Genomic DNA, 13,346 nt, shown 5'->3' with positions numbered 1-13,346 from the left:
CTTTGGAGTGGCCTAGTCAAAGTCCTGACCTGAATCCAATTGAGATGCTATGGCATGACCTTAAAAAGGCGGTTCATGCTAGAAAACCCTCAAATAAAGCTGAATTACAACAATTCTGCAAAGATGAGTGGGCCAAAATTCCTCCAGAGCACTGTAAAAGACTCATTGCAAGTTATCGCAAACGCTTGATTGCAGTTATTGCTGCTAAGGGTGGCCCAACCAGTTATTAGGTTCAGGGGCATTTACTTTTCACACAGGGCCATGTAGGTTTGGATTTTTTCTCCCTAAATAATAAAAACATCATTTAAAAACTGCATTTTGTGTTTACTTGTGTTATATTTGACAAATGGTTAAATGTGTTTGATGATCAGAAACATTTTGTGTGACAAACATGCAAAAGAATAAGAAATCAGGAAGGGGCAAATAGTTTTTCACACACACATATATATATATATATATATATATATATATATATATATATATATATATATATATATACACAGTGGGATGCAAAAGTTTGGGCAACCTTGTTAATAGTCATTATTTTCCTGTATAAATCGTTGGTTGTTACGATAAAAAATGTCAGTTAAATATATCATATAGGAGACACACACAGTGATATTTGAGAAGTGAAATGAAGTTTATTGGATTTACAGAAAGTGTGCAATAATTGTTCAAACAAAATCAGGCAGGTGCATAAATTTGGGCACCACAAAAAGAAATGAAATCAATATTTAGTAGATCCGCCTTTTGCAGAAATTACAGCCTCTAAACGCTTCCTGTAGGTTCCAATGAGAGTCTGGATTGTGGTTGAAGGTATTTTGGACCATTCCTCTTTACAAAACATCTCTAGTTCATTCAGGTTTGATGGCTTCCGAGCATGGACAGCTCTCTTTAACTCACACCACAGATTTTCAATTATATTCAGGTCTGGGGACTGAGATGGCCATTCCAGAACGTTGTACTTGTTCCTCTGCATGAATGCCTTAGTGGATTTTGAGCAGTGTTTGGTCGTTGTCTGTTGAAAGATCCAGCCCGGCGCAGCTTCAGCTTTGTCACTGATTCCTGGACATTGGTCTCCAGAATCTGCTGATACTGAGTGGAATCCATGCGTCCCTCAACTTTGACAAGATTCCCAGTCCCTGCACTGGCCACACAGCCCACAGCATGATGGAACCACCACCATATTTTACTGTAGGTAGCAGGTGTTTTTCTTGGAATGCTGTGTTCTTTTTCCTCCATGCATAACCCCTTGTTATGCCCAAATAACTCAATTTTAGTTTCATCAGTCCACAGCACCTTATTCCAAAATGAAGCTGGCTTGTCCAAATGTGCTTGAGCATACCTCAAGCGGCTCTGTTTGTGCTGTGGGGGAGAAAAGGCTTCCTCTGCATCACTCTCGCATACAGCATCTCCTTGTGTAAAGTGCGAATGGTTGAGCGATGCACAGTGACTCCATCTGCTGCAAGATGATGTTGTAGGTCTTTGGTGCTGGTCTGTGGGTTGACTCTGACTGTTCTCACCATTCGTTGCTTCTGTCTATCCGGAATCTTTCTTGGTCTGCCACTTCGAGCCTTAACTTGAACTGAGCCTGTGGTCTTCCATTTCCTCAATATGCTCCTACCTGTGGAAACAGACAGCTTAAATCTCTGGGACAGCTTTCTGTATCCTTCCCCTAAACCATGATGGTGAACAATCTTTGTCTTCAGGTCATTTGAGAGTTGTTTTGTGACCCCCATGTTGCTACTCTTCAGAGAAAATTAAAGGAGGAGGGAAACTTACAATTGACCCCCTTAAATACTTTTTCTCATTATAGGATTCACCTGTGTATGTAGGTCAGGGGTCACTGAGCTTACCAAGCCAATTTGAGTTCCAATAATTAGTTCTAAAAGTTTTGGAATCAATAAAATGACAACGGTGCCCAAATTTATGCACCTGCCTGATTTTGTTTGAACAATTATTACACACTATCTGTAAATCCAATAAACTTCATTTCACTTCTCAAATATCACTGTGTGTGTCTCCTATATGATATATTTAACTGACATTTTTTATTATAACAACCAACGATTTATACAGGAAAATAATGACTATTAACAAGGTTGCCCAAACTTTTGCATTCCACTGTATGTATGTATATATATACACACTATATTTGTTACCAAATTGTGTCTAAAGATTTCAGGTGGTTTTACATACACCACATGGTATAAGAGATGCATGCACTTGTCAAAACATTTTACCTCATTTCAGGAACCTTGCAAAAAAAGCATCAATTAGGTGAGAAATCACATATACTGCTCAAAAAATTAACGGAACACTTTTTAATCAGAGTACAGTATAGCATCAAGTCAAAGAAACTTCTGGGATATTAAACTGGTCAGTTAAGTAGCAGAGGGGGTTGTTAATCAGTTTCAGCTGCTTTGGTGTTAATGAAATTAACAACAGGCGCACTAGAGGGGCAACAATAAGATGACCCCCCAAAGCAGGAATGGTTTAACAGGTGGAGGCCACTGACATTTTTCCCTCCACATCTTTTCTGACTGTTTTTTTCACTAGTTTTGCATTTCGCTACCATCAATGTCACTGCTGGTAGCATGAGGCGCTATCTGGGCCCTACAGAGGTTGCACAGGTAGTCCAACCTCTCTAGGATGGAAAATCAATACGTGCCATTGCCAGAAGGTTTGCTGCGTCTCCCAGCACAGTCTCATGGGCATGGAGGATATTCTAGGAGACAGGCAGTTAATCTAGGAAAGCTCAACAGGGCTGTAAAAGGTCCTGAACCCATCAGCAGGACCGGTATCTGCTCCTTTGGGCAAGGAGGAAATGGATGGGCCCTGCCAGAGCCCTACAAAATGATCTCCAGCAGGCCAATGGTGTGAATGTCTCTGACCAAACAATCAGAAACAGACTTCATGAGGGTTGCCAGAGGGCCCGATGTCCTCTAGTGGGCCCTGTGCTCACTGCCTGGAACCGTGGAGCTTGATTGCCATTTGCCATTGAATACCAGAATTGGCAGGTCCACCACTGGTGTCTTGTGTTTTTCACATATGTGAGCAGGTTCACCCTGAGTGCATGTAACAGACGTGAAAGGGTCTGGAGAGACCCTGGAGAACATTATGCTGCCTGTAACATCATTCAACTTGTCCGGTTTGGTGGTGGGTCAGTAATGGTCTGTGGAGGCATATCCATGGAGGGATGCACAAACCTCTGCAGACTAAACAATGGCACCTTGAGTGTCATTAGGTATCGAGATGAAATCCTTGGACCCAGTGAAGGACCCTTTGCCGGTGAAGTGGGTCCTGGGTTTCTCCTGGCGCCCAACAATGCTCGGCTTCATGTGGCGAGAGTATGCAGGCAGTTCCTGGAGGATGAAGGAATTGATACCATTGACTGGCCCCCATGCTTGCCTGACCTAAACACCTCTGTGACATTATATTTCAGTCCATCCGACGCTGCCAGGTAGCACCTCAGGAGCTCAGTGATGCCCTGGTTCAGATCTGGGAGGAAATCCCCCAGGACATCATTTGTCATCTCATTAGGAGCATGTCCCGATGTTGTCAGGCATGCAAGCACGTGGGGGTCATACAAACTACAGAGTGCGATTTTGAGTTGCTGCAATGAAATTTCAGCAAAATGGACTAGCCTGCTGCATCATTTTTTCACTTTGGTTTTCGAGATGTCTTTGAATTAAGCCCTCTGTAGGTTGATAATTTTCATTTCCATCAAATGATGTGGCATACTTTCGTTCCTAACACATTACCCAGTCCATATCAGTATAGATATCCAGCATTATTTTTCCCCCCATTGAGATCTGATGTCTTTTCAGTGTTTCTTTCATTTTTTTTGAGCAGTTTATAATGAAACCACATGTTCACATACATCCATGTATTTTCTTAAACTGTTTTATCAGGATCTGGTTTAAGAAAACAGCAAAAGGTATGAGACATAAATTACCTCTAAAACTGATGCCTATCATTCAAAGGTACATTAAAGCACTTGCCACAATTATACATTTTACAATTTGTTATTGTAACTTCTATGCAGTATCTTTTCACACTCGCCACTTTATTTGGCCTCCTAAACAAATTCTGGTTCACCACTTCCTTCCAATATCATTCTTTAATTGTCTGTAGATGTGTTAAAATAATAGGAACCACACAGATCAAACATGTCCATGAGCTCCAAGGGTACTGAAATTCATGCCAAGTAGCATAAATGTGTTTATGGAAAATCAGTTCAAGTAATGCAAGCTGTTCTTGCAAAATGTCACATGTTCACTGGTGTGGCATGTCATAGAAAAACTACCCTTTTATCAAAAGTAAACAGCACTGTGTATTTCTGAAAAGATTTGAGACTTAACAACTGTAACCTTACACATATGAACATACAATGGTCACAATCATCATGTTTTCTGATAAAAAATAAACACAGAAATTCCTGCAGATAAAGTGCCTGCAATCTATTAATTTATACTACATTGCGAACCTAGGCAATCAGTGCATTTACATGTGCTTTATTACCCCATTATTCATAGAAATCCATTTTTTTAAAATGCCATATAAACCCTTATTCCAGGTTATTGGTTATTAGAACCCTGGTTAACACACGTAGATTTCTTCACGAGTAACCTGCTTATATGGCCATTTATAAACTTTAACCAGGTTACAGTTAAGGACTTTGTAGTCTGCATGTCTGTTTGCCTGCTTAGCTTTATACATGCTCTAGCTGCCACAGGTAGAAGCATCTGCAAGGATAATTTCCTGAGTCAATCACATTATTCATTCTCCTGGTTGAAATAATGTCTCAATATTTCAGAAATTGTTACATTTTTGTTGATGAGCTGAATGTACAGTGCTAAGCGCAGCACCACAATCTCAGGAACAGTGTTAGGTTAACATGAAGTAGTCTGATTACTTTTTACAGTAACAAGTAACCTAATGCAATACTCATTTTATTTTAGTAAAAAATACTTGCATTTGTTTTATCCCAGCAGCACTGGGTGTAGCCAAGAAGCATATCAGTATGTTGGTCCTTTTCAAGGCTCAATAAAACAGCCTAACAGAAAAGAGTGAGCTGTGTGAAATCTGGTAACAGAAACATATTAATAATAAGTATCAGTTTCATTTCCTGGTTTATTTAGCAAGTCAAATGAAAACAATGTAGAGAAATGTTTCAGCATAAATTAAGGATTTTAATTTGCTCTGCAACAGATATTGCAGGCAGAGAATTACATTTGCAACACATTTCCTTGAGTAACATCTCAGGGAAGTGAAAAGTTACAGAGGAAGGCATGACACTTATTTTTTTAGACAACTTGTTCTTTAAAATGAGACATACATATACATATTAGAATAAGGAAAAAAAAAATACTGTCACTTTATTTGAACTCCTATCAAATCAGCATTTTAAATCTGCATCTAAATGTGCCTTACGACTGTAAAACATGTTTGCATAATCAGGCATAGTAATGGAATGTATCAAAAATCCTGTCATTGAAATTTTTCTTCAGGGCCACTTTTTAAATTTACATTCTTTGGATTGCTATTGATATTTCAGTCTTTAGACTAAAAGTCTTGTATGCAGTTCATAAACTCAAAGGTGTGCAGCAAGTGAACTTGTAACTTTGCGTCCTGGACCAGCTATTGGACGGTCCCGCTCTTCCCAAAGCGTGACACCATCACATGCGCATATTAATTTGGGGTTTTCAAACAGGCCTGCAGAACGAGCAATGATGCCACAAGCCATCCTACAGAAGAAAAAGAAATTAAGTCTTTACCTGTTACTTTAGAAAAAAATTCTAAATTGCATTTGCATTTAAATTAAAAATGTACAGGAAAGCATAAGAAGAGAATATCCTCTCAACCTAAAGTGCCTAATTTAAGAAGTTTATTAGATATATAATATTAATGATAATCTTATCTGTGTTAAACTGTTACTACTTTATTTCTCCTTCATCTTTCAACTCCCGTTAGGGGTTGCCACAGCGGATCATCTTGTTCCATATCTTCCTGCCCTTTACATCTTGCTCTGTAACACCCATCACCCGCATATCCTCTCTCACCACATCCATAAACCTTCTCTTAGGCTTCCCTCTTTTCCTCTTGGCTGACAGCTCTATCTTTAACATCCTTTTCACAATATACCCAGCATCTCTCCTCTGTACATGTCCAAACCAACGTAATCTTGCCTCTCTGACTTTGTCTCCCAACCGTCCAACCTGAGCTGACCCTCTAATGTACTAATTTCTAATCCTGTCCATCCTAATCACACCCAATGCAAATCTTACCATCTTTAACTCTGCCACCTCCAGCTCTGTATCCTGCTTTCTGGACAGTGCCACCGTCTCCAACCCATATAACAAAGCTGGTCTCACTACTGTCCTTTAGATCTTCCTTTTCACTCTTGCTGATAACCGTCTGTCACAAACTACTTCAGATACTCTTCTCTACCGATTCCAACCTGCCTGCACTCTCTTTTTCACTTCTCTTACACAATCCTAATTACTCTGTACTGTTGATCCCAAGTATTCAAACTCTTCCACCTTCGCCAACTCTACTCCCTGCATCCTCACCATTCCACTGACCTTCCTCTCATTCACACACATGTATTCTGTCTTGGTCCTACTGACCTTCATTCCTCTCCTCAACCTGCTCCCTACTCTCGACAGATCACAGTATCATCAGCAAACATCATAGTCCAAGGGGACTCCTGTCTAATCTCATCTGTCAACCTGTCCATCATCATTGCAAATAAGAAAGGGCTCAGAGCCGATCCCTGATGTAATCCCAACTCTTCATTGAATGCATCCGTCACTCCTACCACAGACCTCACCACTGTCACATTTCCCTCGTACATATCCTCAACAACTCTTACATACTTCTCTGCCACTCCCAATATCCTCATACAATACAAACTGTTACTACTTTATTTACACTGTCAATTTTTCAAATGTTCTAATGTCATTGCCTACCATGTAGTCATGTGGTACTTAGCGATAAATGAGTATCTCCTAAGCTCTATACAGCTGTGTTTAAGTCTAGGTGACAATTTACTCAATGCAGACTGGTTAAACAGTTTCATTAACCAAAACAATGTAATTTAAAATGCTTGTTCTGAATGCAAAAGCATTAGAATCAATTGTGACATCTGTTGGTGAGGAGGTATACTATATGATTAACAAATTGCGGTAGTCCTAAGCCGACAAATATTAGTTGATGAAGCTATACTAATCTCTGTTTAATAATTTAATACATCTCTTTTTGCTCAAATGATTTCAAGAAATTGTAGAAATAGATCTTAATTACTGATAGACAAATTCTGGATGCAGAAGTATGAAATCAGCAGTACGAATTACCTTTCAAATTTGTTGCAGATGCAGTCAAAACCACCTGCTGCCAGTACTGAGCAAGCTCTGCACAAGCTCTGCACTGGTGGCAACACAGTTCTGCAGCTAATTCCTCAGGAGGAGATGGTCCTGGTGCTTGCTGGATACTTTTAGCTGATCATTTTGTACCAGGGTCAAAGTAAGTGAAAATGGGTTTTTGTGATAAAGTGAACTTTTTATGCTAATAAAGCTGTTTTCTATGAATTAATATGCATCTGATCACTCTGCACAATAATATAAAAACAATGTGAATTGCCACCACAAATCTGAAGGTGTGAATTTTGCAAAATACAACATTTGTGTCACTGTCAAAACTTTTGGCCACTACTCTAAACCTGATCAGCATTCAAATCATAGATAAGAAAATGATACATAATGTATGTACTGGCTTTTATATATTTTAGGGTCTAATCTAAAAAAGTCATTTTTGTCCTATTGATTTATTGTTTATTAACACTTCAATAAAAAGCAGAATGTATTTTTCTCCTTAAATACTTATTCAGCTGTTCATCACTAGTGATATAAGCTTATGTATACCAAGACAAAAATAATGATCATGTCACAGCAATAAATAATTTCTTTCAATAATTATGTCAGAGATTATTATCATTTTCTATAAAAAAAAACTATAGTACTAGTGTTCTAAACGTGCTTACCTTTCTCCAGAGTTTCCTGTTTTGCTAGAAAGGGGATGATTCCCACAACCTAAATCATCTTCTCCAGAATCCACTACAATTGAGCGACCAATTATGTCCCAAACCTGTGTATCCAGAGTGAGAGAAGTCAGAATATGCCCATCATCGTCTAGGCTTATGTTTGATAAAATCTTGAGAAACTTATATTGTTAAATTTTGATGTGGATGAATTTCTGAAGTAAGAATAATCATTAGTTTTGTAGGTTAATATTTACTTCAGCATAAAAGCCTAAAATGTGAGATGGACCCTTACACAAAACAACAAAAATGTTTATCTATAAAATAATGTATAAACATATGTTACTTCTTTACATTTTCCAGTTATATACAAAACCTATGGCTACATATATATATGCAATATATTTTTACTATAAACAATGGTGTGTCAGGTGATGTTACCCTTTTATCACCTCACAGTAATAAAATAACAGATCATTTATTAAAGTCATAATTATTAATGCTACTCAGATGCACTGGTCACATATTGTTCCTCATGTACTTTAACTTAATAAATTTCTTTCCGTATGGAAAAAAATAGAGATAGATACACAAGGTGCTAATATTTCTAATTGACAACAATAATAATAATAGTAATAATAATAATAATGTTCCAGAGACATCAGTGGGATTTATTATCTAATTTATTTTATGTTTGAGTCAGTCATTTTGTAAGATCTGAACATTAAGAAATAAATACTAAAAATTGAGAAATACGTAGCATGAACAAGTACTATATCCATCCATTCATTTTGTGAACATGCTTATTCTACAATTTAAGCACCACCAAGTCCATGTGTACACTTATTTAAGATAATTTGTCAATTTAAAAAAGTTTTAAGGAAGGCTTGGTAAATTTTTTAAATTACACAGATATTAGATTCACTGAGTTTTGGGGTCTGTTTTTAATATATTATTTGATTCCAGATAAATAATTGTTGTATTTAACATTATTAACCTTTATGCATCTTGTGATCTTAAACACCAAGATCTGTCATCAAAATTGCTTGTGCATTTCTAGCATTTTCCTATTATATACTATGTAAGAAAATGCCTTAATAAAACACATTTAATAAATACTTTTCATGAACATAATATGTAAGGAATTTACTCTTTAAAAAAAAATACACACATTTACCTTGACTTGATATTCTTCAATTCTAAAGGTAGCTCTACCATCTTTGTCAGAAAGGATATTTCCCAAGTCCCCTGCATGCTGTAACATACAAATACTCATGAACAGTAGTCACTTCACCTGAACTAATACAGATTGTATTATTTTAAATTAAGGTTGGTAATTCACTTAATTTAGTAATTTATTTTGATTTTAGTGGTGTGGGATTAATCAGTGTATAATGGCAGAAAAATGAATACAGTGAAAAAATGTTTAGGGTATTGAGGTGAAACATTTTTGAACTGTATGAACAAACTCAAATGGAACTTGCTGGATTTAAAACCACGTGATATCGATTGCAGTTTCCGCTAAACAAACCTGTAGAAGTGTTATGTCTGTAATTGAAATAAAAATTCTGACCACAAACCCCCTTAACTGAAAAATAATTTCATCAGATTAATTTATAATATGTCACAGTGATTTTTCCTATGGTTGTAGTATACAATCAATATATGTAATCAATCAATAATTAGTATAATATTGTAGTTCATGGTTTAAAGGAGTACCATGACATGTATATTTTGCATATTATACAGACATTAATAAAAGTATTATACTATGTACTTGTACTATGAGACACTAAATAAACTGTAGATCAAGGACCAATTGAAATGTAAACTACAGAGACAAAGTAGAAAACAAGATAGAGCTGGAGGTCAGGCAAGAATACCAATTCTCTTTAAAAAGGCACCTCATTCACAGCCATAGTTCTGCATTCCAAGAAGTGAATTTATATTAATTTTATTTAACCGGAATTGTTGCAAGGCTCATCATTTTTCAGGTGTGTATATTTTCTTCATCATGCACAGTGAAATAATGTTATCATAAGTGTGAGATTTTCTAGTTGACTGTAGAAAGAGAGACTATTCAGATTTGGCCAGCAATATTCAGTAATGTGAGTAACAGTAGCAGAAAGGGATTTGTCAAAATAAAAAGATATGCAAATGTGGTCCTGTGCAAGCCACAAAGAGATAAGCATCGATTCACACTTGGGTACCCGCATTTAATTTTACTGCTTGTTGCAATACTAAAGGTTCTTTAATGTTTAAAAAATAAAAATGAAAAATATAATCAATCACATTTTCTGAATATACAGTGCATCCGGAAAGTATTCACAGTGCATCACTTTTTCCACATTTTGTTATGTTACAGTCTTATTCCAAAATGGATTAAATTCATTTTTTTCCTCACAATTCTACACACAACATCCCATAATGACAACGTGAAAAAAGTTTACTTGAGGTTTTAGCAAATTTATTAAAAATAAAAAAACTGAGAAATCACATGTACATAAGTATTCACAGCCTTTGCTCAATACTTTGTCGATGCACCTTTGGCAGCAATTACAGCCTCAAGTCTTTTTGAATATGATGCCACAAGCTTGGCACACATATCCTTGGCCAGTTTCGCCCATTCCTCTTTGTAGCACCTCTCAAGCTCCATTGGATGGGAAGCGTGGGTGCACAGCCATTTTAAGATCTCTCCAGAGATGTTCAATCGGATTCAAGTCTGGGCCACTCAATGACATTCAGAGTTGTCCTAAAGCCGCTCCTTTGATATCTTTGATACCCAGTCTGAGGTCAAGCTCGCTCTGGAGCAGGTTTTCATCCAGGATGTCTCTGTACATTGCTGCAGTCACCTTTCCCTTCATCCTGACTAGTCTCCCAGTTCCTGCCACTGAAAAACATCCCCACAGCATGATGCTGCCACCACCACACTTCACTGTAGGGATGGTATTGGCCTGGTGATGAACAGTGCCTGGTTTCCTACAAATGTGACGCCTGGCATTCACACCAAAGAGTTGAATCTTTGTCTCATCAGACCAGAGAATTTTGTTTCTCATGGTCTGAGAGTCCTTCAGGTGCCTTTTGGCAAACTCTAAGGAGTGGCTTCCGTCTGGCCACTCTACCATATACAGGCCTGATTAGTGGATTGCTACAGATATGGTTGTCCTTCTGAAAGATTCTCCTCTCTCCAAAGAGGACCTCTGACAGAGTGACCATCGGTTTCTTGGTCACCTCCCTGACTAAGGCCCTTCTCCCCAGCTCGCTCAGTTTAGATGGCCGGCCAGCTCTAGGAAGAGTCCTGGTGGTTTCGAACTTCTTCCACTTACGGATGATGGAGGCCACTGTGCTCATTGGGACCTTCAAAGCAGCAGAAATTTTTCTGTAACCTTCCAAGATTTGTGCCTTGGGACAATCCTGTCTCAGAGGTCTACAGACAATTCCTTTGACTTCATGCTTGGTTTGTACTCTGACATGAACTGTCAACTGTGAGACCTTATATAGACAGGTGTGTGCCTTTCCAAATCATGTCCGATCAACTGAATTTACCACAGATGGACTCCAATTAAGCTGCAGAAACATCTCAAGGATGATCAGGGGAAACAGGATGCACCTGAGCTCAGTTTTGAGCTTAATGACAAAGGCTGTGAATACTTATGTTCATGTGCTTTCTCAATTTTTTTATTTTTAATAAATCTGCAAAAACCTCAAGTAAACTTTTTTCACATTGTCATTATGGAGTGTTGTGTGTAGAATTCGGAGGAAAAAAATAAATTTAATCCATTTTGGAATAAGGCTGTAACATAACAAAATGTGGAAAAAGTGATGCGCTGTGAATACTTTCCGGATGCTCTGTAATTTTACAGTTAGAACAATATGGGAATTTAAAGAGCTTTTATTTAGGAAAAGTCAAGAATGGATAGGTGCATAACACACACACTAATAAAATATCAAGGTCCATTTGAAATGTAAACTCCAGAGACAAAGCAGGAACAAGACAGAGCTGAAGGTCAGGCAAGAGTATTAATTTTATTACCCGTAAAAGGTGCCTCATTCATAGCCAAGTTCCCCATTCCATCAAGTTTGTTTATATTTGTTTTTACTGAAATAGTTGTACCACCAACAGTTATATAATTAAACATTTGAAAAAACAACAACCATTGGCATTGTCCATAGCATTTCTACAGTTCAGAGTCCTTTAGTATTTGTGAGAAATGGAGGAAAAAGGATTGTACATCAGATCAGTATTTGATGGTTTGGGAAAGCGAGAGGATAACACTAACAAAATTAAAGTAAGGAAAAATATTAATTTTAATAATAGTCAGTTGTGGATAGAGAGACCAAGAAAAGAGAGAGAGAGAATCCTTTGCACTCTTCAAATACACTTGTAACTATAGACAGCTATACCCTGCACTAATACTGTAACATCAAATTTAACATAACTGAATAAACAGAATAAAGGGGAGGTGGGGTTCTTAAAGTGTATGAAAATAATTCTGAGCAGAAATTAAAACAAACAAATATCCATCTCAATAGATTTATTGGGAAAGAGTCTTGTTACGGTTTTGATGGCCAAAATAGACACAGAAGATTCACATCTCCCAGTGTACAAATCCTATAAGAAGTATTCATCTTCTTGAAAACGTTCACATTTTATTCATATACTAGCTGTGTGACCAGCTTCACCTGGGAAATGGGCCTCAGTTATTGTGCCATTAGGTAATCGGATGTAGCAGAAATACTTTTCTGTATATAGTATTTGTATTTTTTAACTAATATCAGTTGAACATGCTACATACAGTTCTTGGTGATGCTGGTATAAAAGAGATTGTAGCAGAACTCTGTATTAAAGTGGTATTCGGTTATTTTGTTGAAGTTAATTCATTCAAAGCTAAAACTGCTAAAAATCCATTAGCTTCAAAGCCTTAAATTAGTACTGCCTAAGTATACAGTGGATTTGAATAAATGTCTACCAACAAAAAAAGCAGAAAAAATAAATTACTAAAGCTAGTCACATTATAACACTGACGTGGCACAAATTGTTTTGCCTTAATGTGACACAAATCTAATGATATCAGGGCTGTATAGATATAGAAATCCAAACTTTTCAAATCAGATTTGAGTCCCTTTCAAATGTGGTCTTAGGTCTTATATGTATGCGATTTTTGGCCATGTGACATGAACGGTCAGATTGGAATACATGTTTTTTGCATCTACGAATGGACTGAGTGCTGCCATCATCAGCTAACAACAGCAGCATGGCAAAACATCAATGGAGGAGAGTTACAGCTGTGAGAACAATCACGGT

At 37.3% G+C, this 13,346-nt stretch overlaps 1 protein-coding gene across 2 annotated transcripts in view; it reads right to left on the bottom strand.

Annotated features, from left to right (window-relative positions):
* Positions 1-1,583: 1,583 nt before the first annotated feature.
* Positions 1,584-13,346, bottom strand: part of LOC120539285 (copper chaperone for superoxide dismutase-like) — a 35,561-nt gene continuing 23,798 nt past the window's right edge. The window contains exons 6-9 of one of the 2 annotated variants that reach the window (XR_005635583.1): positions 9,219-9,296; positions 8,045-8,148; positions 4,979-5,088; positions 1,584-1,624 (exon numbers count right to left, since the gene is read on the bottom strand). Coding sequence is in view for 1 of the 2 variants with exons in the window: in XM_039769211.1 (XP_039625145.1) it covers positions 5,597-5,750; positions 8,045-8,148; positions 9,219-9,296 (336 nt within the window). In the remaining variant the exon portion in view is untranslated. Of the gene's footprint in view, positions 1,625-4,978; positions 5,089-5,118; positions 5,751-8,044; positions 8,149-9,218; positions 9,297-13,346 lie in introns of those variants that run through there. The other variant, XM_039769211.1, reaches the window with a different exon arrangement.

The sequence above is a fragment of the Polypterus senegalus genome, chromosome 11 (genome assembly GCF_016835505.1).
Source record: "Polypterus senegalus isolate Bchr_013 chromosome 11, ASM1683550v1, whole genome shotgun sequence".
Taxonomy (NCBI): Eukaryota; Metazoa; Chordata; class Cladistia; order Polypteriformes; family Polypteridae; genus Polypterus; species Polypterus senegalus.
The sequence above is the reverse complement of the archived record's forward strand: the minus strand, read 5'-3'. Positions and strand labels throughout refer to the sequence as shown.